We start from the raw sequence: 24,773 nt of genomic DNA, 5'->3' as shown, positions 1-24,773 counted from the left end.
TTCTATAAAATTGTGATCATAGGGGCTGGACGTAGTATGCTTAGTGTGTGTGATACCCTGGGTCCAATCTCTGCACCCCCCCAAAAAAAGTATGATTGTAATAGAATCTAGCCATAGGGTTATTATGATGCTTAAATACATTAAAGTTGTATAAAAAGTACTTAGGAAAACATTGATGCTGTTCAAAAGAGCTCAGATGGATGGGAATCGTGCTGAGCTCACCTGAAAGAAAGTAAGTTAGCTATTACCTTGAGAGGCTGAACAATGAGAAAGCCAAATATACTCACACCCCAAGGGAGATCCAGAGAGTTAACCTGGGTCCAGACCAACACTGTCCATTCCCACCCCTTCAATCCCATGCCTTGTGTCCAACAGTCACTCATTCATACATATTCACTCTTGTTCCTTCTTTTCTAAAGGAAAATGTTTCCTTAATCAAGGAAATTAATGAACTCCGTAGGGAACTGAAGTTCACCCGCTCTCAAGTTTATGACCTTGAAGCTGCTCTGAAACTGTCCAAAAAAATCCGAACACAAGAAGATCAAGAGACAGGTAATGTCATCAGTGGCTAGGGAGATGGGCATTGGGATGAAGGGACCAATGGCAACCACAAGCAGGTCTCTCTTTAGCTTCCTCTTGTATTAGGTCACATCCACTATGGCCCTCTGAGAACTTCTCAATGCCACATGCTTGCACTCCAAAATATATGTGAGGATCATCCTACATTCAAACATTCACATTTCCACATCTCTTGTCTGAAATCCCAAGTTAGCTACAATTTGGAATTGAGAATCTTTCAGGCTTTAGAGAGAGCATACTATATATTATGTAATGTCGCTAAAGGGGTGCAGGGTAGTGCCCTAAAAATTAAATGTTTTAGTATTCTGTAGTGATATATGAATATTCACCCTAAGCTTCATGAATTTAAAAAAGCATTCCTTTTTTAAATCTTTCTGCATTTTAGAATTGTGATCAAGGGATTGTGGATCTGTACAATTAAAATGAAGACCAAAAGATGAGAAACTATTAAAGGGGGAGAGGAATGATTACAAAAGAAATAATCAATGAGTTAGTTATAACTCCAGGTGCCTCTGAATTACTAATAGCCAAGATAAAAGGGGAAATAAGAAAATATTATTATTTAAATAGTTCTCCTTGTATGGCAAAAGGAAGTTTTTTTCCTGGAGAAACAAGCCTTTGCCTGACACCAAATTCTATGAGAAATTTACCACATGGATCTTTTTGAACGGAATGCTGCATAACAGTGGATGGAAAAACTATAGACATTTCAGGCAATAAAGAAACATTCTTTAGGTATGTACATAAAGACAATGGATACATCCAAAGGTATAAGGTTTATCTATGAAAAGTAATCCAGCATAGTTCAATTATTTCATTTGTGGTGGTTTGTGTTCAGGAATAAAATTTAGAGACCTGGATAAGCTGAAACATCCCATGGCTATGGATTAGGGAAAATGTCAGTTGTCTCATGTATGGTAGGTATTCACAATATTATCACTGGGGGGAAGTAGCTGAAAGGTTTTACTCAAGCAGCATTCATTTGTATCAATTGTGCACCATGATCATGGAATGCCTACGTCTGACCTCTGATTTTGAACATGGCCCACCAAGACAAGTCAGCTCAAAATATACATTCTCAAGTTATATAAGAAATTGGGGGGCTAGGGCTATAGTTTAGTGGTAGAGCGCTTGCGTAGCATGCATGAGGCACTGGGTTCGACCCTCAGCACCACAGAAAAAAATAAATTAATAAAATAAAGTCATTATGTCCATCTACAACTATGAAAAAGAAAAAAAAAAGGAAGGAAATTGGCCAGTTCAGTTGGTATTTAAGAATTCTTTATCTGAGTAAGAGAAATTGTTAAATTTCTCTTATTTAATATAATAATATTATATTAAATAATATAATATAAAAGTTTATATTAAATTTAAGCATTTATATTAAATTTTCATACACATGACAATCAACTAACAGATCTAAAAGACACACCTGCTTTTCAGTTACTAAAGATGGCTACTTTAAAATAAACTAAAATGGCACAAATAAACCATAAGAAAAAAGGAGAACACAAAAGGAGTAAGAGACAAAATTTTGAGAGCTGGGAACTGATTAAATAGACCCAAGAAGCCTAAATCCTAAACCAGAAATGGTAAACGTGGGGGAGGGGAGGACAGGAGAACCTAATATAAACCACAAAACCCTCAGATGTCTCAGGAATTATTATCAGTAGCAGATATCTCTGGAAGTACAGATGAAGATAGGGCTGAAAACAGGAGAAAAAAAAAATCTAAGAACTCTTAGATCTACCTAGTATCCAATATAATGGCTACAAGTACCCACATCAAGTCTATGATCATGAAATCTCAAATCGCAAAAGTACAAAGAAAAAACTCCTCCAAACTTCCAAGGGCGGGATAGAGAGAGATTGCATATAGAGAATCAAAAATCCCAATTACAGGGATGTGGTTGTGGCTCAGTGATAGAGCGCTTGCCTAGCATGTATGAGGCACTGGGTTTGAGCCTCAGCACCACATAAAAGTAAATAAATAAAATAAAGGTATTGAATCCATCTACAAACAAAAAAAAAATTTTTTTAAATCCTAATTATAGGATACAAAATCAATGTACAAAAGCAATTGTATTCTTTATATACTAATAGTGAACAAGCTGAAAATTAAGGAATCAATTCCATTGCTGGGTATGGTGGCACATGCCTTTAATTCTAGCAACTTGGGAGGCTGAGGAAAGAGGCTAGCAAGTTCAAGAGGAGCCTCAGCAACTTAGCAAGGTCTTAAGCAATTTAGTGAGATCCTGTCTCAAAAAATAAAAAGGATTGGGGATATGGCTCAGTGGTTAAGCACCTCTGGATTAAATTCCTAGTATCAAAACAAAACAAAAAACCCTAAGGAATAAACCTAAGGAGTCAAAAGACTTAAAACTACAAAACATTGCTGAAAGAAATTAAAGAAGGCACCAATAAATGAAAAGATTTTCCATGTTCATGGACTGGAAGACTTAATGTTGTTAAAGATGTCAATACTACCCAAAGTGATCTACAGACTCAAGGCCATCCCTATCAAAATTTCAATGACTTTTTTTGCAGAAACAGAAAAATCCACTTTTTCCGCCAGCTCTTCCCCCTGCGCACCCCCCACCACCCCCACCCTGCCCCTCCACCCCCACCATCCCTGGCCCTCAGCTCTGATCTCCAGGCTCCTGCTAAGCTAGTGCCGCCCTCCAGTCTCCATCATGATTATCTACCTGGACCTCATCAGCCATTATGAGATGTTCTCCGACATTTACAAGATCCAGGAGATCTTGGACAGGCTGTTCCTGGAGCTGGAGGGCAAGATGGTCAGTAGGACAGAGGGTAACATTGATGACTCGCTGATTGGTGGAAATGCCTCAGCTGAAAGACCCAAGGGCAAAGGTATGGAAAGCACGGTAATCACTGGTGTTGATATTGTCATGAACCATCATTTGCAGGAAACCAGCTTCACAAAAGAAACATACAAGAAATACATCAAAGATTAGATGAAATCAATCAAAGGCAAACTTATAGAACAGAGATCACCAGAGAGTAAAACTTTTCAGACAGGAGCTACAGAACAAATCAAGCACATCCTTGCTAATTTTAAAAACTTCCAGTTCTTTATTGGTGAAAACATGAATCTAGGTGGCATGGTCGGTCTCCTGGACTATGTGAGAATGGTGTGACCCATATATGATTTTCTTTAAGGATGGTTTATAAATGGGAAAATATCAACAAATTTGATAGTTATTTGGCTCTATCATCTGTCATCACAACTGGCTGCTGCTTGTCATACACACAACACCAGGACTTAAGACAAATGGAACTGATGTCATCTTGAGCACATTTTATTTATTTATTTATTATTTATTTATTTTTGGTACCAGGGATGATGATGATGATGATGATGATGATGATGATAGTGATGATGATGATGATGATGATTTAGTACTGGGGATTGAACTCAAGGGCACTCAACCCCTGAGCCACATCCCCAGCTCTATTTTATGTTTTATTTAGAGACAGGGTCTCACTGAGTTGCTTAGCATCTCGCTATTGCTGAGACTGGCTCTGAACTCGCAATCCTCCTGTCTCAACCTCATGAACTGCAGGGATTACAGGCGTGCACCACTGTGCCTGGCAAGCACATTTATTTTGACACATGTTACAACCTGGATAAACCTTGAGGACATTCCGCTAAGTAAAATAATCAAGTCACAGAAGGACAAACAGTGCATACATAATTCCATTTAAATTATGTTCCTGGAATAGTCAAATTTATAGACATAAAAGTAGAATGAAGCCGAGCACAGTAGTGTACATCTGTAATCCCAGCAGCTCAGGAGGCAGAGGCAGGAGGATCATGAGTTCAGCCTCAGCAACTTAGTGAGGCCCTAAGCAACTCAGTGAGAACCCTGTTCTCTACATAAAATACAAAATAGGGCTGGCTGGGGATATGGCTCAGTGGTCGAGTGCCCCTGAGTTCAATCCCCAGTACCAAAAAAAAAAAAAGAAAAGTAGAATGATGGTTTCTAGGGACTGGGGAATAAAGAATAATGGGGAGTTAGTGTTTAATGTGTACAAAGTTTTAGTTGGCTTATATGAAGATGGATGGAGATTTGGGTGGTAATTGTACAACAGTGTGAATGTACTGAAAGCTACAGAACTGTATATTTAAGATGGTAAATTTTTTGTTATGTTGGTCAGCTTCCTACCACTATGACAAAACACCTGAGATAATCAACTTAAAGGAGAAAAGGTTTCTTTTGATTCATAGTTCCACAGGTTTCAGCCTATGGTCATTTGGCCCTGTTGCTTTGAACCTGTGGTGACACAGTATGCCATGAGTGGACGTACATGGTAGCAGAGGCCTGTTTACCCCCATGGCAGCTAGGAAGCAGAGGGAAAGGAAGGTGCCAAGGTCCCATTTTCTCCTTTACGAACATGCCCCCAATAACCTACCTTTCTCCCACAAGGGCCCATCTCCCAGTGTTTCCACCACCTCCCAATAGCACCACAGGTCAAAGACCAAGACTTCAACACAGGGGCCCTGAGGGACATTCCTGATCCAAACTTGAGCATATATGAAAGTTATACAGCATATAATTTTTAAAATTTTTTAATCATCCATGTATCACAGTGGAAAAAAATGGCTTCTTCATTTAGCCTTTGGTATTAGAGGATCTAAAACTATCAAACAATAATAACAAATCTCAATTGCATTGGACTTCTCAGCAATAGCTAGAAGTTAGAAGCTAGCTGGAAGCCAGAAGACATGGACCAGGGCTTTTAATCTTCCAAAGAAAAATGATTTCCAGTGCAGAATTCTATACCCATTTGTATTAGTCAGGGTCTGCAAAGGAACAGAAACACAGGAGATTAGATAGATTAGATTAGATTAGATAGATAGATAGATAGATAGATAGATAGAAGATTAGATAGATAGATAGATAGATAGATAGATAGATAGATAGATAGATAGACAGACAGACAGACAGACTGACTGACTTATAAAAGGGGATTTATTAGATTGGCTTACACGGTCAGAAACCGTGGAGTTCTATAATGGCTGTCTACACACTAAAGAACTGGATAAGCCAGTAGCTGTTCAGTCCAAGAAGCTAGAGCCTCAGAAGAGGGACCAATGATGCAGCCCCAGTCTAGGACCTGAGGCCTGGGAATGCCCTGGCGAGTTACTGGTCAGTCCAAGCACCCTCCAAGAGAGAGAAAATGGTGCCTGTGTCCAAGTTGACTTCCCTTTTTCTCTGCCCTCCTGTCCCATTGGGCTGTACAGTCCATATTTGGGGTTGGTCTGCCCTCCTTAGTTTGCTGTCCCACATTTCAATAATTTCTGGAAACGCTCTCATCAACATACTCAAAAGTATCTTAATCCAATCAAGTTGACAATCCATATTACCCTTCATACCAGCCAAGCAATCAATCAAGGGAGAGGGTGGAATTAAGACATTTTCAGATGTTCATGGGTCTCAGGAAGCTACTAATGGGTGCTCTGTACCAGGGGAAAAAAAGTGAGGAAGTAAAACAAGAAAGATATAGGATTCAAGAATCAGGACATTTGAATTTGAAAGAGGTAAAAAGAAACCCCCAAAATGATGGTGGACAAAAGCCCCATGTAGTAGCTCTACCACAGAACTGGCAAGCACTCAGTCAAGACTGGGCAGGTAAGAAGGCACCTGATGAAGTTGGAATGTCTAAATACCTAGTGAGAGGACATTTACACAACAGCTAGAGAGTTGAGACTGAATTAGCAGCATGTACCTATAAAATCAAGCAAATGAAAAAAACAAAATAATTAACTCCAGGGAAAGCAAATTATTATATTGAAAAGGAAAATGAATCATTGTATACTACATGGCTCAGCTGCAACCAGCAGTTACATAAATCATGGTAACATAAATTCTGACTATTAATTCACTCAAAATTGGGGGTATGGGAGAATAGCAAGCATGCCTGGAATAGGGGAGGGTGCTGAAGAAAAGAGAAACTCTCTTGTCTCCTAGTGGGAAGATAAATAGATAATACCTGAAAATAATAAATCAAAGAAGCAATATAAGCATATTTATCAAAGCAGAGTGTAAAAGGTAGAAACCAAAAGAATCAACTAAAGTAATTGAAACACTTGCTCTGAAGTTTGAGGAATGGAGAAGCATATTATTGGGAGATACTGCTGTAATAACCAATGAAGGGCTAATCCACTCCAAATTATGGCCATATATTGTGAAAATAATAATTACCAAATTAAGAAAATATGTCATTAGGAAAAGCATGTTTGCCTTCCAATTTTCTACTTCAAGTATATCTTTTTGTTTTCCCCCCAGTATCAGGAATAGAAACCAGGGCCTCATACATGCTAGGCAAGCACTCTACCACTGAGCTACACTCCCAGCACCCTGAAGACACATCTTTTTAAAAATGAAAGAGAGCAAGAAGTGGTAGCTGCACACCTATAATCCCAGCAGCTTGGGAGGCTGAGGTGGGAAGGTCCTAAATTAGAGGTTAGCCTGGCCAACCTGGTGAGACCCTGTCTCCAAATAAAATTAAAAGGACAGGAGTGTGGTTCAGTGTTAGAAGGCCTCTGGGTAAATCCCCAGTATAAAGGGAGAGAGAGAGAAGAGAGAAGAGAAGAGAGAGAAAGAAAGGAAGAGTGGAAATGTTATAGAATGAATTAGGAAACTAAACTAGAGGGGGAAAGCTGCCTTGCATAGGGAGATGGGTAAAATAAGTATCTGTCAGCCTTGGCTCTGGATGAATAAAAGAAAAAAATCTGAGGGGTGGGGGGGAAAAAAAAAAAGTCTTTCCCTGAGAATCTCTAACCAAAAGCCCATGCTCAGGTTTAAGTCCAGAACTTAACACTCAATTTCTGGTTCAAAGCAACTGTAGCTGAAATTTTCATTTAAAAGATTCCATGATGGCAGGTCCCAAATCCCAAGCAGAAGCCAATACAAATTCTTTCTGGAAGAGTACATTTTAAATCCAAACTATGAATTCCCATAGATAACATTCCAAGGAACAGGAGCTCACAACCCCAAATCACTAAATACATGAAAAGCCACAAAAATGTCAAATTACACAATAAAACCAACTAAAACCGTGAATGGTAGAATTATAAAATGGTAATGTTTAATATGTATAAAGAAATAAAAGAGGAATTTGAAAAGGTAAAAAAGCAAGAGTCTCCTAAATGTGTATAGGCATATTTTTAAAAACACAAATAATACTTCCAGAAATGAAAGCTATAATAATTGTAACTAGAAAATCAGTGAACAGATTGAACAATAGATTAGACATTTCTAAAGGGAGAATTTGTAAATTAAAAGAAAGAAAAAAAGTTGCCGGAATTATAGCCCAGAGAGACAAAGATATAGTAAAAGACAAAAAAAAAAAAAAAAAGAACAGAATGATTTAATTTATGTCTAATTGAAGTAAAAGAAAGGGAAAAAAAAAAGAAAGAAAGAAAGGCAACATTACCATAAGGAAGAGCTGAGAGTCTTTCAGAATGGATGAAAGATGCCAGTCAGAAGATCCAGGAATCCCAGTGGAGCCCAATCAGGATAATTAAAAAGAAAACTACATCTAAACTGCAGAACACTAGAAACAAGATGTTAAAAGCAGCCAGAGAGAAGAGATAGACTGCACACAAAAGGACAACTCAATTGGCACTTGACATCCTAATAGCAACAGTAAAACCCAGAAATAGTGACACAGTATCTTCAAGGTGTAGAAGGGTAACAATTGTCCAATGAAATTATCTCCTTAAAAATGGTGCCAAAAGAAGGGCTGGGATGTAGCTCATTGGTACATGATTACCCAACATGTGTGAGACCCTGGATTCAATCCCTAGCACCACAAAATAGAAAAAGAGGCCAAAAGAAAAGATTTTTTTCTGACAAAAACAGAATTTGTCACCAACAAAACCTCTTTAAAGGAATTTCTAAAGAATATGTATTAGGAAGAAAAACTATTCCTGAAGAAAGTCTGAATGTAAGAAGAAACAATGAATAAAGAAGGCAAATATATAGAATTAAAAAAAATTTAACTTTACAAAGTACTAAAAGCAATGTCTAAATTGTGGCTTAAGATATTAATATAGAACTAACGGACACAGTGGTGCACACCTGTAATCCCAGCGACTTGGGAGCCTGAGGCAGGAGGATTGCGAGTTCAAAGCCAGTCTCAGCAATTTAGTGAGACCCTAAGCAACTCAGTGAGACCCTGTATCTAAATTAAATACAAAAAAAGGCTGGGGATGATGGGGCTGGGGTTGTGGCTCAGTAGCAGAGAACGCTTGCCTAGCCACATGTGAGGCACTGGGTTTGATCCTCAGCACCACATAAAAATGAATAAACAAAATAAAGATATTATATATCCATGTATAACTAAAAAATATTTTTTAAAAAGCCTGGAGATGTGGCTCAGTGGTTAAGCACCCCTGGATTTAATCCCTGGTGCCAACAGTAATAATGATAATCATCATCATCATCATCTAAAATACTGGGTATTGGCATAAAAACCAGTAGGGCTCAGAGCTAAATCATTCTAAGTCTTTGTTATTTTACAAGAGGTTAATGATATTGATCTACTTTGGACTCATGTTAAAAATGCATGTTAAACTTTTTAGAGTAACTAGGATAAAAACTGGAAGAAGAAAGAGAAGGAAGTAGGGAAAAGCTTACAAACCAATAAAGGGAAAAAATATTAAATTTGAAAACAGCATTTTAACAAGGAAGAAAGAAAACATGATACAAAGTGAAAAAAAAAAGGTAAAACTGAACCCCGATGTATTAGCAATCACACTCTTATTTTCCATTATTTAAAATAATCCGAATCCAGGCTAGGAATGTAGTTCAGTAGTACAGTGTTTGACTAGCATGTATACAAGGTCCTAGGTTTGATACCCAATACTATAAAAAAAATGTTTAAATGAATTAATTAAAATCAGACTTGAATCTATCCAAGGAAGCATGTGGGAAGGATGCAGAGAAGAAGACTGACCAGGTCTGGAAGATGACAGGTTCTGGGCAAGGGACGAGGAGACTGGGATCTGAGGAGACAGGAGAGTGGGTCACATGGAGAGAACTGGCCTCACATAGCCATGGGGGCCAGGAGGCTTACGCTGGCACAGCTCCTGGAAGAACCATCAAGGGGCCCCCTGTAAGACTGAAACACGGTATGTGAGCAGGTTGGTCAATGTCAAAGGGAAGAGAATGGTGGGAGTGAAAGAAAGAACAGGAAAAACAAACCTGTGCCCTTGAGACACAGATCAGAGGGGAGATAGACCAGGAAACAAAGCAGAAGCACCACATTGGGTCCACTGGGCCATCTTCCACGTGAGCTGGTCCCCCAGGAAGTGAGCTACACTTCCAGGAACATTTGTGGGTCATGTTCCAAAATGACAACTCCTGGAGGTGAGCCTCCAGCCTGCAGCTCCACGCAGCCCTGAGCTGCCCTGCAGTTGTATCTGCTCCCCCTCCCCTCGTGTGTGGGAGGAGCCTGCCAGTACAGGGCATACCACTGCCCAGTCTCTGAGGTCCATCCACTCACAGTTGGGGGCAGCCAGAAGAGCCCTAATGCTACTTGTGCCACCTGCAGAAGCACATATGGGCAAAGAGATGCTGGTGTAATCAGTGCTGCTCCTGGCAGGGCAGAGAGAATTCCAAGTGCTGGGACATTTCCAAACTCATTCCACTGAGTACCTCTAGGACTGTGACTTCATAAACAGGTCAGATCCCCCTAGGAAACCAGATGATGACGAGGTAAATAGCTGTGTATTGGCTGATGGTAGAGGGCACAGACTGTGTTAGTAGCTGAAGAAACAGGTGAGAGCTAAGCAGAAACAAGGCACAGCTGACCAATGCAGACCTGAGCCTGTGGATGGACTTACAGGCCTGTGCGGGTTGTACCTTCCCCAGGAGCTCTGCTCTCCCAGGGCCCCAGGCCTAGGGCACCACTTGACTGAGGGGATGGTTCCAGGAGCAACCAGTAGCAGAGGTAAAGATTTTGGTAAAGCCAAAATCTAGGGGGGGGGGAAAGGAATACTAAAAGATTAAGAATCTAGAGATTGGTATTCATAAATGGATGAAAGGCTAGGTTCAATGGCACATGCCTGAAATCCCAGTGGCTGGGGAGGCTGAGGAAGGCAGATCACGAGTTCAAAGCCAGCCTCAGCAAAAGTAAGGTGCTAAGCACCTCAGTGAGACCTTGTCTCTAAATAAAATACAAAATAGGGCTAGGGATGTGGTTTAGTGGTCAAGTGCCCCTGAGTTCAATCCCTGATACCAAAAAAAAAAAAATAGAAAAAGCAAAAGCAAATACGGCATATATACACAGTGGAGTTTTATTCAGCCATAAAGAAGAATGAAATTATGTCATCTGCAGGAAAATGGATGGAACTTGAAAACATGTTAAGCAAAATAATCCAACTCAGAAGGTCAATGGTTGTATGTTTTCTCTCACATGTGGAAGGTAGAGAGGAAGAAGGAAAAAGAAAGGTTGATGGGTGAGGGGTTCATGAAAATCCAAGGGAGATCAGTATAGTAAAGGAAAGGGACCAGAGGGAGGAAAGAGGGGAGGGAAAGGGGAAGTACTAGGAAAAGATATTGGCCAATTATATTGTTATATCATAAACAAATACAAAACAACAAATCCCACCATTATGTATAATATAATGCATGGTAAAAAAATATGGAGGGTGAGGAGGACAAAGAGATTGCAGAAGAGTGTTCAAGGAACAAAGGCAGAGAGAGAATGGCCCAAACTTCTCCTGGAAGAGGGATGGGATAAGCCAGGTGCTGTTTGAATGTTTTCCCCATTAGACCAATTAGAGGCCCAAGGCAAGTGTGGCCACTGGCCGCTGCAAACCACTTCCTCTTTGAAATTCTCTCTTCCTTTGCCTCCAATATCTGTTTCTTTCTAGTTTTCCTCCAGATGTACAGGGAAGGGTGGGTAGTGGAAAGGAGAGACCCCTTTTCCACTGAGAGATATTTGACTAGGGTCAAGGAGTTGCAGACAGTTTCAGGGAACTGGAGACAGGTAGCAGTGTCATTTATTAAGAGTGAGGGAGAAGTGAGACTCAAAGGTCAAACATGCAGCTGTGGGGACTGGAGAGTTTGCTGACTATGAAGCCCCTCAGTGTTTGGAGACCAAGCATTTCAGTCTTACATGCTACTTGTTCCAGTAACACACAGCAGGCCAGATGTAGACATGGAGACGCTGAAAGGTGGTTACCTCAGATTTGGACTGGGCATGTTGTGGGGACAGATGAAGCAAGGCACCGAAGATAGCAGGAAACAGTTTTATTTGGCTGCAGCCAGGTTCAGAGGAACAGCTTTTGCTGTAATCAATCAATCCCCTGAACCCCGAGTTCAGGTAATTTCAGAGTTTTATACCCAGCATGTAAGGGGAGGGGCTCAGGAGTTCACAGTCTGCAGAAGTTCACATAAAAGCAGCTTTTTCTTCCACTGTTCTGGGCAGGTTAACCCTTCAAGGACAACACCTGAGAAGGAGAGAGCTTCTTCTCCCCTTTCCTCCCCCTGCCAGCTGTTACCATGGAGCCCAATTGGTAACTTCTTTTATATTAGAAATGTAGACATCTCTGTGAAGCTCAGCTCAAGGCCAAAGGCCTTGTTTACACATTTCTACAAACTATTATACTAGATACATGTTTGTGAAAAACTAGTGGGGGTGTCCAGCACCTGGAGTGCTGATTTCTTCCAGGCCAGTGGCCAAGTAAAACAGAGCAACACAAAAATTGGAAGTTTATCTACATTGAACTCTTTTGCAGAGACTCTTTTGCTGACAGTCCTAAAATCAGCCATGGTGAAGATTTCTGGAGAAAGCCAGTTAAGACTTTTCTGTGGAGAAAGGGGGTACCACTCCAGGCAGGGGCACTGAAACAGAAGGACATGGCAACTAGAATACTGAGACTGCTGTCGAAGAAAGAGAAGAAGAAACTCAATGGGTCTAACTAGCCACGGAAGGGAGTGCTCGTATCACAGGAGCCCATGTGGTGATTAAAAAAGTGGAATCAAAGAGCCTGAGTCTTGAGCAGCAGGAAGAGAGGTTGTGGCCAGAGAACAGCACGCTGGGGTGAAATTTAGAATCCTGGGTGGTGAGGAGAGAGGGGAAGCCACAGAAGCGGGTGCTGACATGGGAATGGGATGAGTCATGACTCTTGTGAACACTAACATTGCCCAAGACAAATGGCAGAACCTGAAACAAGGAGGAAGACTTTGAGTGGGGGTGAGGAAAGCCCTCAGGGACCGTGAGTGCATGACCACACAGCGGGGAGCAGGGGTTTACGTGAGGAGGAGGGCTGGTGGCATAGAAGCCAGCTAGTCCAGAGGAGAGTGCCATCCTGCCTGAGGCATGGGGAATGAGACAAAGAGCAGCCTCACTGGCCAGGATCTCAGTACAGGTGCATGGGGGGCCCAGGGGAGAGACTAGGCTGGTGTCACTGATATTCACCTTATCATTTGGAAGTATGTCTCTCTGCCAGACAATGAAAGGGCTTATTTTTCTCCATACCCCTGGGACTGAGTGGCATCCCCACAACAGGTACCCAGTGAATGTTTGAAGAGGGATGAAGGGAGGGCAGAGGCCACAGTAGTCCAATAAACAGGCCACATTTGCCCTTCCCTGTTCTTTACAGTCCCCAGCAGGGACTTGCCCCGCGTCTCTCCCATCAGGAGGCTGAAGGAGCAAGAAGAAACTAACAGAATCATTGAAATGCAACGCCTAGAAATCCGGCGGCTCAGAGACCAGATTCAAGAACAAGAACAGGTCCCAGGGTTCCACACTATTGCTGGAATTCGGCTTCCTTCCATGCCTGATTCAGATGTCAATATGATGAGCAAGTGATTCTTCGCATGAGCCAGCTCCAGTTAGAGCCACAAGTACCACATGTCTGTCCCCAGGCCAGATTCACGCCGGGGTCCGGGCAGTCCCTGCAACACTGACCCACCCCTCCTTTCTCTTGCCCTGGGAACTGGGGATACAGTCAGAATAAAGGTGTTTGCTTACAACTTTGTCCAACTTCTGCTTAGCTAAGGGGCCAGGGCAGGTGAGGGAAAGAGAGGAGCCAAGGACTGGGGGGCTGTCCAAAGCCACTGCTGCTTGTGTCTTCAGGCACAGGGCTGCCTGGCACCATGAACATCGCAGTGGGCTTGGGACTGGCTTCCTGCCACCTGAGGCCTGAGGCCAGCCAGGGCTGCCTGTTCCTATTTAGGCGACTCTGATCGTTGGTTCCCTCCTTTGTCAGTGAAGTCAGAACCAGATAACACCTCCTACGTTTTCTTCTCCATGATGCAATGTCATGAGGCTTTCTGGTGATTTTTGTATGTGTAAAGGTGACGGAAAAGATGAGAGTAAAAGAACAAACATGCAAATTTACAGGGACCCCCATCTTGTATGACACGCACACCTTGTTCTTAGGATCACAAGCAGAGCTCCACCTTCCTTTTTCTGATCTCCCCATCGCTCTAGACTAATCTTCTGCAGTGCCCTTCCCAGCACCTCCATTTCTGAGAGGTACTTCTTCCTCTAGCAATGCTTCTGGGCCCCATCCTGGGAGACTCAGCCACACACAGGTACCAGGAAAGATACTTCTTTCTATCCTAAAGAGTAAAGGAATATAACCCAAGAGCCCCTGCTTCTTCCTGCAGAGGCCAGATGCGCCTCTGATGCCCAGATAACTTACCTAAGCCCACAGGCCCTCCTGACCCCTGCTGCCTGTTGTCGCCAAGGCTTACCACCTTCTCAGTCTGCTTTACTTTCTTTCTCTTGGCACTGCTCTTGGGTTAGTTTTCAAGGCTAGAGCTGAGACTTAGCTCTCCTGGAGGTGGTGGGGGCAGCAGACAGAAGGGACATGACAGAGGCCAAGAAGCAAAGTACTTTAGTGACCACCTCCTCACCCTCCCCTGCCCCCTATCACAACAGCCAGCTCATCTCCTCCATACCAGAGTGCCCGCTAGCACGCCATCCACTGCCTGGGAGAACAGATCCCAAGAGCAGGAAAAAATGCATACACCTCTGAGAAAAGTTCAGCCACAAAGATGACGGCCCATTACATTATCATACCAGGTAGCTGGGCTCTTCCGGGACTCAGACTTCTCTATTCCAAAGAAGCATCTTGGCTTTACCTTTACAGAAGAAAACTCTTGAAATGAGATATGAAGTGGGTCAGCGGAGCCAGAACTTTCAGGTCCTCAAAAGCACATAAAAGATATGGACTGGAGGCCAGAGGCCAGTGCTTGGCTGCTGCTTGGCCTCTCGCTTTCCAGGGTTTTGCTACACTGGCCTTCTTTCAGTTCCTCGAACTAGCCAAGGTCTTCATGCCTTTTTATCTTTGTACATACTGTTTCTCTGCCTGAAATGCTCTTGCCCCCATACCTCCTTCAGATCTTAGCTTAAATGTCATTTCCTCAGGAAGTCAGTCCCTGCTAGGCATGGTGGTGCACGCCTGTAATCCCAGTGACTCAGGAGGCTGAGGCAGGAGGATCGCAACTGTGAGGCCAGCCTCAGCAACTTAGCAAGACCCTAAGCATCTTGGTGAGACCCTGTCTCAAAAAAGGGCTAGGGATATGACTCAGTGGTTAAGCGCCCTGGCTTTAATCCCTGGTACCAAAGAAGAAGAAAGAAAAGAAAGTCAGTCCTTGACCCCTCTCATATAAATTACACCCATCATATTGTTTTCCTTCATGACCCTCACAATACCCTGTCCATTTAGTATTTAAACTCTCCTGCTAGGAAAGTTCCACCAGAGCAAGAGCTATGCCTGCATCTAAAATTCACTTGGGTGTCTGGATGGGGTTGATTAAGAGAACCCAATAGAGGAGGTGGGGGCCGGTTAGGAGGAAGTTGTGGGTGTCCAGTGGCTTGGACCAAGATGATTCAGAGGGGAAACAGAAGAGAGAACTCTTCTAACATAAGGAATCGGGGGAGTTGGCCAAGCTGAGGGGGAAGAAGCATGACCTGGGAAGAAGAAAAATGCAGAGGAAATCCACCGTGGCTAGGATGTGTTGATATTCAAGTGATGGATGCTTCAACTGAAAAACATCTTAGAGTCAAGACATTCACCTTTTACTTACAAGATGGACCTCAGTTCACGAATGAGGAAATCAAAACCAAGAAAGAGTAAATTTACTACACATGATCAGACATGCAGAGCCAGGACGGTAGTCCCATCTGCCCCGAGGACTCCAGGGCTTCGTGCTCTTACACGGTGCTCTGGAGAAGCACCCAAGAAATACACCCCAGACTAGGTGTGAAGGTGATGTGAATGTGACTCCCAGAGAGGCTGAACCAGAAGGAAAAGGAGCTGAAAACCAAGCTGAGCCTAACTTAAACCTGGCTGCTCTCCAGCTGGAGAGGAGAAGGAGGAGGAGGAGGAAGTCCAGGCCAAGGAAGAGACCCACCCCAGAAGAACCTGGCACCTTGGCCAGCAGGTCAGCAGGGCGAATTCTTTGCTGCATACTGATGAACACAGTGTCTTGCTAGTGAATCTGGGGCTAGAGGTGCAATTTTGTTTTGCTTTCTACATTCTGTCTACAGTTTTTCTAAGCTGACTTACTGGCCCTGGTTTTCTGGATATTGCATCTCAGACCTCCTTCCACTTTGTCTATCCTGACTTCATGGGGAGGCTGGAAGCACTCCCCCTACTGGGGCCAACTTCTTTTCAGCCCCTCATTGATGGAGTTGATCTAGAAGTCACCCCCTCCTGCAGCAGCCACCCAGGCCCCACTGGTCACCTAAGTGACTAGATATTAGCACATGGACTCCATTCATGCCCATCTAGTTGCAGTTGATTCTTGAGCTCTCTCCAGAAACCTCCAGAATTTCTCTCTCTACCCACCCGCCTCAGATATCCACTTGACCCTCCCCCCTCCTCCAGAGGTATGGCCAGACAGTGTGAGCTGCCCAGATGAGCCTCTGTGCAGTCCTGTTCTCTCAGAACCAAAGACCCCACCCTATGGGAGGGCCGAATATCAACATCTACTTTCCCCACTGCTTCTTACGCAAAGCTTGGCCAGCTGTTTCCAGGAGGTGACTTAGGAATAATGAAGGGCCTGGGAATATCTGTGCACCCAGGTGGGACCCTCTGAAAAATCACTGTTCTAAATCTGGAATGAGAGAAATGGCATTTCAGGACCAGGAGTGGGGTTCACTTTTCCCTGAGCTCTGTTGGGATAGCGCCCCAGGACTATCAGGAGTTCCAAGGCCTGCTTATGTTTGAACATGAACATAAATCTGAAAGGCAATCTAACTCCCCTGAGCTGAGCTGAGCAGGAGAACAGACTTAGAAAGAAATAATCCTGCTGGGCAGCAGCAATTGCTGATCACATACTATGGCCAGTAGTATACAGGAATTTATATTTATTGCTCAGGTAGTGTCACATGATGGGATTTGGCAGGGGCAGTGAGGATAAACTGCAACTTTCTAGGCACATACTGGGTGTAGTACGTATTATTAAAATTAGGACTAGAAGATTCTAGTTCTGAATGAACAGAGGAGCTGTGGGTGCCCTTCTTTTGCCAAAAGTAACAGAAACAAACTAGCTAACTTAAGCCCAAAAGGAGAATTTATTATTTGGCTCTTGGTGTGTCATGGACTCTCTTGGCAATGTAGCACCTAAATCTCAAAAAGAACCTGAGCCAGGACCTGGAACATTGGTGCAACCCCTCTCTCTTTCTTGTCCTTGCCTCTCTGTCCAAACCAGCTTTCCATTGCCAATTCAGTTGGCAGAAGAGTATTTTAGCATCTCTCATTAATAGATGAATGAGAATAGAAGAATAATAGATGAATGGATAAGAAGTCCCCAGGCTGAAACAAAATCCCCAGTCCAACTTTAAATTTCCACAAGGGAATCTTTGGGACCTAGCTTGAGTTGGGAGCTTACCTCTACCTAATCACCTGTAGTCAGAGGACTGAGTCACAAAATATAATCCTGGTTGCCAGGGTTCTTTCCTGCAAAGAGAACGATTATTGTGAGTGGGAATGATACCTCAAAAGATGTCTATAACAGGGAACCATCAGCCTGCAAAGTTTGGGGCCAGTTACCTAGAGCCACTGAAGCTCCAGTTACCTGGGGCCAGTTACGTGAGCCACATGGCTTCCCTGTGCTATATGACCCTTATTCTCCTAGACTTATTAGCCCATTCCTGTGTCTCCTGCATCTGCACTCTACCTAGTCCAGACAAGAGGTACAGTAAATGTTTGCTCAGTGGATGAATTACAGTATTTAAACCTCCTTAGGATTAAACACTAATGACCCCATTTTACAAATGAAGACACTGAGACCCACAAAGGGTAAGCAATTTTACTAATGTTAAACATCTAGAGCTGGGACTGGAATCTTCAAGATCGATCTAGCTCCAAACCAGTATACTTTCCACTACTCAGTTATTCATTCAATAAACATTTATCGCACATGCAAGCGATATACCAGGCCTATTCCTATTCCTATTCCTGAGAATATAGTAGCCAATGAAAAAAAATCCTTTTTTCATGACATTTCGATTGCGGTGGCCCCCAGTGAGGCAGAAAATACTCCAGATAGACATACATATATATATATATATATATATATATTACAAAAGAATATATATATATATATATATATATATATATATATATATATATTACAAAAGAATACTAAGGGGGAAACAAAGAAATCAAGGTGGGGGGAATCAGAAATATTGGGGGAGACTGGAATTTTAGGGTGGCCTGAAGCTGAGGGAGGGAGCCACATGGGAGAAAGGCATTCCAGGCAGAGGGAACAGCCAGTGCAGAGGCTCTGAGGTAACAGGAACTAGGTCAGAGAGGGCCTTAAGAACCTGGAGGGACAGAGGGAGGGACTCAAGCTGCAGTGACACTACCTGCTCTACCTAACAATAGGATCACTCTGGCTTCCAGGGTGAGCAGAATGTGAGGTGGGAACATGGCAGAAGCAGTAGATGGCCCCCAGCTCTCCCTTCTCCTCCCAGCACTCCCACCCTTCATCTTCTAATGCTCCTGAGGGCAGATGGAATGTACACTTTCCCCAGCACACCCACTGCCACCACCTCCTCCTCCTGATCTTCATTACTGCCCATCTGAGCTGTCCCCACAACCTCCACTTTGAGGACAGAGGGCAACATCCCTGTGCAGAGCCTGCCTGTCCTTTAACTGCAAGTCATTTGACAAGACCCAGGACTAGAACAAAGATGTGCCTGGTCAATGTTTAAACTGAGGAAGCTTTTACGCTCCCCCACTTCAAACTCCCAGAAGAAAGGGAGGTTAAATCTTATGAGTCTACTACCCCAACTCTGCCTGGAGCTGCTAGACAGTGGGTCTGCCTGGGACTGTACCCTCCTTGGGACCCAGATGATAAATAAATGTCTGATGTGTGTAAGAGGAGGCCACAGGGCTGGGGATATAGCTCAGTTGGTAGAGTGCTTGCCTTGCATGGATAAGGCCCTGGGTTCAATTCCCAAGACCATACAAAAAAAAGAGGAATCCACAGCTGGCAAATCCTGCCAGGCCCTCTGCTCCCATGAGCCCCTTTATTCTAAAGGGACACCTTTATAATATTTTGCAAAGTGGCAAAATGAACACCTAAAACATCATCACCCCCACATCCAGCCTGCCCCACAGTGCTCAGCCTGCCCCAAGCTTTTCTTCAGAAGACGAACATCTAGAGCTGTGGCCCCCAGTGAGGACATAACCACAAGCCAAACGTGGCAATTGGGCATTTGAAATGTGGCCAATCTGAACTGATGCACTGTGGGTGTAAAATTTTCAAGACTTTATACAAAATAAAAGATCGTCAAATAGCTCATTTGTAACTTGTATATTAAAATATATTGGGGAATTAAAATATATTCATTTTAATGTGTGAATTACACCTGTTTCTTTTGAAACATGTTATTGGGAACATTGTATTTACTTAGGTGCTCAAGGTGTGCATCTACAGATGTGTCGTCCTGGAGTTATGACAGCCTCCAGCCATCTCAACAGAGCAAAGCAAAGAGGAATACAAACAGCTCAGGCGCAATTATTTTGCAAACTGATAATGAAAAGATCATTTTGACTTTGTTTTTCTTTCTATTCCATTTACATCAGAAAGAAAGAGAAGGGGCCTTAAAAGGTCTAATTCCGAAGATAAATAACAGCCTGCACCCCCCCCCAACCAGTCACCCATTTGCCACTCCAGAGCACGGTGTGTGTGGTGCCAGATTAGCTGATTAGAAGCAGAACCCTGCCAGGTGTGGTGGCACATGCCTGTCATCCTTGTGACCTGAGAGACTGAGGCAAGAGGATCACAAGTTTGAGGCCAGCCTTACCAACTTAGTGAGATCCTGTCTCAAAAAATAAAAAGGGCTGGAGGTATAGTTCAGTGATAGAGTACCCCTGTATTTAATTCAAAGAAGGAGAAAAAGAATATCAACTATGTCCCTGTCACCCTTCAGACCCTCCATGGGCACCCTGCCCAGGCCAAATACCTCCCTTGGCATTAAAGACCCCGTCCCAAACCAAGCCTGAGCCAAACTTGTCCTTCCAGTTTCCTCTCACATGCTCCCTGCTCAAAACCTCTACACTGGTCAGTTCACACTTTATTTATTCAGTCAATCATTCAACAAATATTGACTGCTTCCCATGTGCAGGCTGAGCACTGGCTACTAGGGCATGACGGTTAGCAAGACAGGCACCATCCCTGTACTCCCTAGGGGCCACATATCTAGTGTGTGTGTGGGGGGGGGAGGTTAAGAGGAAAGTAAATAAAGGGCATTAGGCCCACTGCAGTAAGAGAGTTGTGGGGAAGCACAGAGGCCATGCATGCACCTAAGCCAGCCTTAGGTTGAGGAGGGCTCCCTGGAGGAGGTGACATCTCAGCTGAAGAATCTGAATAAACCAGACTACGTCTGGGGAGTGGTAAATATTCCAGGTGGAAGGAACTTGAGTTCAAAATGCAAAGGGCAGGGTGGAGGGCAGAGCCTGCAGAACTGACACTCATCCTGACTGGAGGGCGGTATGGCATTTATTGTCAAATGTTTATTCTGGGATCTCCCTTTCCCACTTGAAAGGCTTTTACTCCTCCTCTAGGCCTCCCCAGCAGGAAAGACTGGGTGCAGCAGGCCTGCTTCTGCCTGGCATTTGAGACTAGAGAATAAGCAAAGGGTTTGTGGGGCTCCAGCCTGGGAGGGTCAAGGGATGGAGGTCCTGGGCTGGGTTAGGGGATCCTGGTTCTGGGATTTGAGGTTGGAGTTGAGTTTTAGGGAGCTAGACTCAGGAACAGGAGTCAAGGTTGGGGCTGAGGGTAGGGTTGGGGTCTAGGATCTAAGTTCAGAATCTGGGTTAAAATTAGGAGTTAGTTTCAGGCCAGATGAGCAGTTGGGTGTAGAAAAGGAGCTGCGGCTGGGGGTGGGGGGGTTCTAGGTAGGGTTTGCAAGTGCAGCTGGAGTTGGGGGTAGGTTCCGAGGTAAATCTGAAGTGGGGGTTGGGTTGCGGCCCAGGCTCTGGGGCAGAAAGACAACATTCCTCCCGCAGCGAATTGTGTTCGGAGCCCCAACAGCAGCTGACAAAATCCCCTCCCTTCCCAGGAATGCCTCTGCCCAGCAGAAGGAGCGCTGCCACGTCAGCCAATCGGCTTAGGCCCTGCCCTGTAAACAACACCTGTTAATCCCCCTCCCTCCAGGCTCACCTGAGTGCAGGTTAGGCAGGTGAAGTGCCTCCCCGGAAACGGAGCTAGAGCGCCCCACCTGCCCGGCCCTGCCTGCTCAAATCGGATCCAGCACGTCCAGGCTTCTCGTGAGTGCCCCACAGTCTCCCCACCCGCTCCGCCCCCACCTTCTCCCACTAGCTCTCGCCCTGAGATCCTCCACCCCACCCCCAGCCTGGCGCCCGCCGACCCGATACACCTGTGCCCTTACTTTCAGACCAGCGAGTCACAACCCAAGGGAATGCTGGGACAGAGTCCATGCCCCGCCCACGGCCCCTCCCCCACCTCCCTTGGGGCTTTAGTATCTGCCCCGCCCACTTCCCCTGCTGGGTAGCCCCAGCGGAGGGGTCGTGGAGCATGCATACTTCCTCAGGGTGTACCCCTGCACAGTCATGTTATCATATCTGGAACGATCCAGGACCTATGCTCCGTCCTATCTGGAATCAGAGGGGTAACATCGGGTTCACTTATCCAAAAAGCATGCTTCAGCCTCTATGCAGACTCCAGGACCCACTGGAATTCTGAAAGGAAGAGGTCAAATGACTCCCTTCCGTCCCTTAAGACAAATGTCACAGTCCTTGCTTTTTAGATAAGGAGACTGAAGCTCTAAGAGCTGAGCTCATGGGGCCCCCTGACTCTCCCCATCTCCTCTCCTGTCTGACCAAGCACACCCAACACCTAGCATGCCAACAGGACCTGCGTATTTCTGATGTTTGTGGCAAATTGGGCTCCTTGAGGACAGGGACTGCACCTGCTTTATTTTTGCCCTGTGTGAGTCATGCTGGCTGTCCTCTAGAGGACAGGTTAAATGAGTAACCACTGTTAGGTCCCTCCCCATGTTTCCATGGTGGGGAGGGCTGCGCTGGGGTTCAAGTCCAGAGCCTTTCTTTTTCCTCAGCACTTTAAAGAAACCATGGAGGAGGATGACATGGGTGGGGTGTGGGTGAAAGTGGAGAAGAGTGGGGCAACAGAAAGCTTATTGGGGGTCAGGGCTGAAGAGGCAGGCACAGGGGGGCTACTGTAGGAACAGAATAGATAGACAGCCTGACTGGTGGACTGGGTGTGACAGAGGGAGACCAGCCCCCCTGGCTGAGAAGTGTGATGCAATCCTGAAGTTGGGAACACAGAAGAGAAGCAGGTTTGGGGTAAGATGACCAGTTTGGGTTGGGACCTGTTGCATCAGAGATGACAATGGGACATCACGATGACAGTTGACTTGGGAGGAAGATCCTGGTTGGAGATGGAAATTTGGGAACCAAAGTCTTTTCCTGCCAGGCTGTGAGATGAGATAGGCCTGGAAGGAGGGTATTAGGGGCCAGATTCTGACCCACAGAGAAGGAGGAGACTCATCTCTAAGAGAGAAGTTACAGAATCAGGCCACTGGTTCCAGAAGAGTTAAGTCATCAGCCCCCCTCCCCGCAACTCCCCCCCAGGAACCAGTGGTGACAGCTGAGGCCATGTGAGTCTGGATCCTGAATGAGGCTTTATCTCTAGCTGTTCGTCCCATCGTCCACTGTGGCACCAGCTCCGTCGGCTGGCCAGGATGGGACAGGCGACTGGGAGAGCCAGAGCCAGAGAGGTCAGGGGCTGGGCAACGGGATTTCCTGGAAGGGTGTGGGGGTATCCTGGGAGGAGGGGAATTTTCCTGGGGTCACTGTAGAGGCTTCCCCAAGGGGTAGTGCTGGGGAGGAGACTTTCCCAAAGGGGATTCCAGAGGACACAGGGGAGGATACTCGGGGATCGTCCCCAAGGCTCCCAGGTGAGACCATGAAAGCTGGGTGGATGGGAGGTAACATCGAGATCCTTCCCCTGCAGGTGATGATGACTATAGCCTGGGCTGAGAGAGGAACAAGACTCTGGGCCTGCGACTGCCAAGCAGGTGGTAGGGGCACCAGGCCATGATCTGTACCCTCTGATCCCTGACGCTGACCTTCTGCCCTGACCTGCCTGACTAAGCCATGTCTGAACAAGCTCAAGCCCCTTTGGGCCGGGGGCTGCCCCCCGACATGCTGGCAGAGCAGGTGGAACTGTGGTGGTCCCAGCAGCCAAGACGCTCCTTGCTGTGCTTCAGCGTCGCTGTGGGCCTTGTGGCAGGCTGTGGGGCAGGTGGCGTGGCCCTGCTGTCCTCCACCAGCAGCCGCTCTGGTGAGTGGCGCCTAGCAACAGGCACTGTGCTCTGCCTACTGGCCCTGCTGGTTCTGGTGAAGCAGCTGATGAGCTCAGCTGTGCAGGACATGAACTGTATACGCCAGGCCCACCACGTGGCCCTGCTGCGCAGCGGTGGAGGGGCCGATGCCCTGGTGGTGTTGCTCAGTGGTCTCGTGCTGCTGGTCACCGGCCTAACCCTGGCTGGACTGGCTGCTGCCCCGGCTCCTGCTCGGCCACTGGCCACCATGCTGTCTGTGGGGATTGCCCTGGCTGCCTTGGGCTCGCTCTTGCTGCTGGGCTTGCTGTTATATCAGGTGGGTGTGAGTGGACACTGCCCTGCTACCCGTGCAGCTGCCCCCTCAACCCATAGTGGCCACGGTGGCAATAGCAGCATCTTCAGCATCTCAGGACAGTTGTCTTCTGGCCAGCGTAATGAGACCACCTCCAGCATCGCCAGCCTCATCTGATAGAGCCAGAATCCTCCTTCCCAGGACCTGTCTCAGTGTCTCCAAAACTGTGCCAGGACGTGCATGTGTGTGCTTGTGTGTGAATGTGTGTATGTCTCAGGGCCACATCAGCCCTTCACTGGGTGTGTGATATGGGATTAGGAGCCCACATGTACTCACATTCCACATCACAGGTTAGCGTGTGCCTCCTTGGAACTGCATGTTTGTGTCTGATGACTGTCACTCTGTCTATCTGGGTCTGAGTTCTCTAGGGAGAGAAACATCTGCAATCCCTATTTCCAACACCCCTCAACTCTAGCCTTGCCCGGCAATACCCGTCAAGGGTTTCCACAGGGTGACTGTTGTCCATCCCAGAGACTGCACCAGTGACCGCTCATCAAGAAGAATGACTGGTGGCAAAGCAGAAGGAACAGGGGCTCCAGGATTGAAATCCTTCCAACCCCCAACCCAGGCACCTAATAGCTGGGAGATTCAGCAAGCAACTTAGTCTCTCTGGCCTTTTCTAGAGGTCAGGTTGCCACTGTTTGTGAGAATTAAATGTTGTCATGAATGGAAGGACTGGGCTCAGGAGAGATATGCATGTACAATAAAGTGGTGGCTGCTGTTTTCATTGTCATCTTCACCTCACCATCTCACCTGGGAGATCCTCCTTCTCCCTAGGGCACACACCACTCCTCCCAAGGCTAGCTCTTCCCTGCCATGTCAGTTCATAAAGGGAGCCTTGAAGGTGGCCTGGGCCTGGCCTGGGATTTCTCCTCTCAGGTAATAAGGGGAAGGAGGGGAAGAGTGTTGAATGGCTGTTCAGGTTTGGGAAGATAATGAGTTTGTGGTTCCAGAAAAAGGGTGGAGAACCTGAAGAGTCCTTCACGTTTGTTCACTTGCTGATTCAA

General features: G+C 45.4%; 2 protein-coding genes, 1 long non-coding RNA gene and 1 pseudogene across 13 annotated transcripts in view; 3 read left to right on the top strand and 1 right to left on the bottom strand.

Annotated features, from left to right (window-relative positions):
• The window catches only part of Cfap57 (cilia and flagella associated protein 57), a 70,256-nt gene extending 56,662 nt beyond the window's left edge, over positions 1 to 13,594 (top strand). For 6 of the 8 annotated variants that reach the window (XM_048815582.1, XM_048815588.1, XM_048815583.1 and 3 more), the window contains 2 exons: positions 420 to 552; positions 13,222 to 13,594. In XM_048815582.1, coding sequence (XP_048671539.1) covers positions 420 to 552; positions 13,222 to 13,430 — 342 coding nt within the window. In that variant the 3' untranslated portion in view covers positions 13,431 to 13,594. Of the gene's footprint in view, positions 1 to 419; positions 553 to 964; positions 3,591 to 12,354 lie in introns of those variants that run through there. The other 2 variants (XM_048815586.1, XM_048815587.1) reach the window with 2 other exon arrangements.
• LOC125620414 overlaps positions 1 to 21,384 on the bottom strand; it is a 76,905-nt gene extending 55,521 nt beyond the window's left edge. The window contains exons 1-2 of the long non-coding RNA XR_007352069.1: positions 21,251 to 21,384; positions 17,468 to 17,535 (exon numbers count right to left, since the gene is read on the bottom strand). This is a non-coding gene — a long non-coding RNA (uncharacterized LOC125620414). The remainder of the gene's footprint in view (positions 1 to 17,467; positions 17,536 to 21,250) is intronic.
• On the top strand, positions 3,235 to 3,788 carry LOC107141872 (annotated as a pseudogene).
• Positions 21,245 to 24,493, top strand: Tmem125 (transmembrane protein 125). 4 transcript variants are annotated; one of them, XM_048815592.1, is made up of 3 exons: positions 21,245 to 21,357; positions 22,763 to 22,847; positions 23,084 to 24,493. In XM_048815592.1, the coding sequence occupies exon 3, from the start codon at positions 23,227 to 23,229 to the stop codon at positions 23,881 to 23,883; it is 657 nt and encodes a 218-aa protein (XP_048671549.1). In that variant the 5' UTR covers positions 21,245 to 21,357; positions 22,763 to 22,847; positions 23,084 to 23,226; the 3' UTR covers positions 23,884 to 24,493. The 4 variants fall into 4 exon arrangements, with proteins under 4 accessions (XP_048671549.1, XP_048671547.1, XP_048671551.1 ...); XM_048815590.1 differs by having other exon boundaries at positions 22,702 to 22,847; XM_048815594.1 differs by lacking the exon at positions 21,245 to 21,357 and adding an exon at positions 21,527 to 22,413.
• The last annotated feature ends 280 nt before the right edge of the window (positions 24,494 to 24,773 follow it).

The sequence above is a fragment of the Marmota marmota genome, unplaced genomic scaffold, assembly GCF_001458135.2.
Source record: "Marmota marmota marmota unplaced genomic scaffold, marMar, whole genome shotgun sequence".
Lineage (NCBI taxonomy): Eukaryota > Metazoa > Chordata > Mammalia > Rodentia > Sciuridae > Marmota > Marmota marmota.
This window is presented reverse-complemented; position numbering and strand designations above follow the sequence as displayed.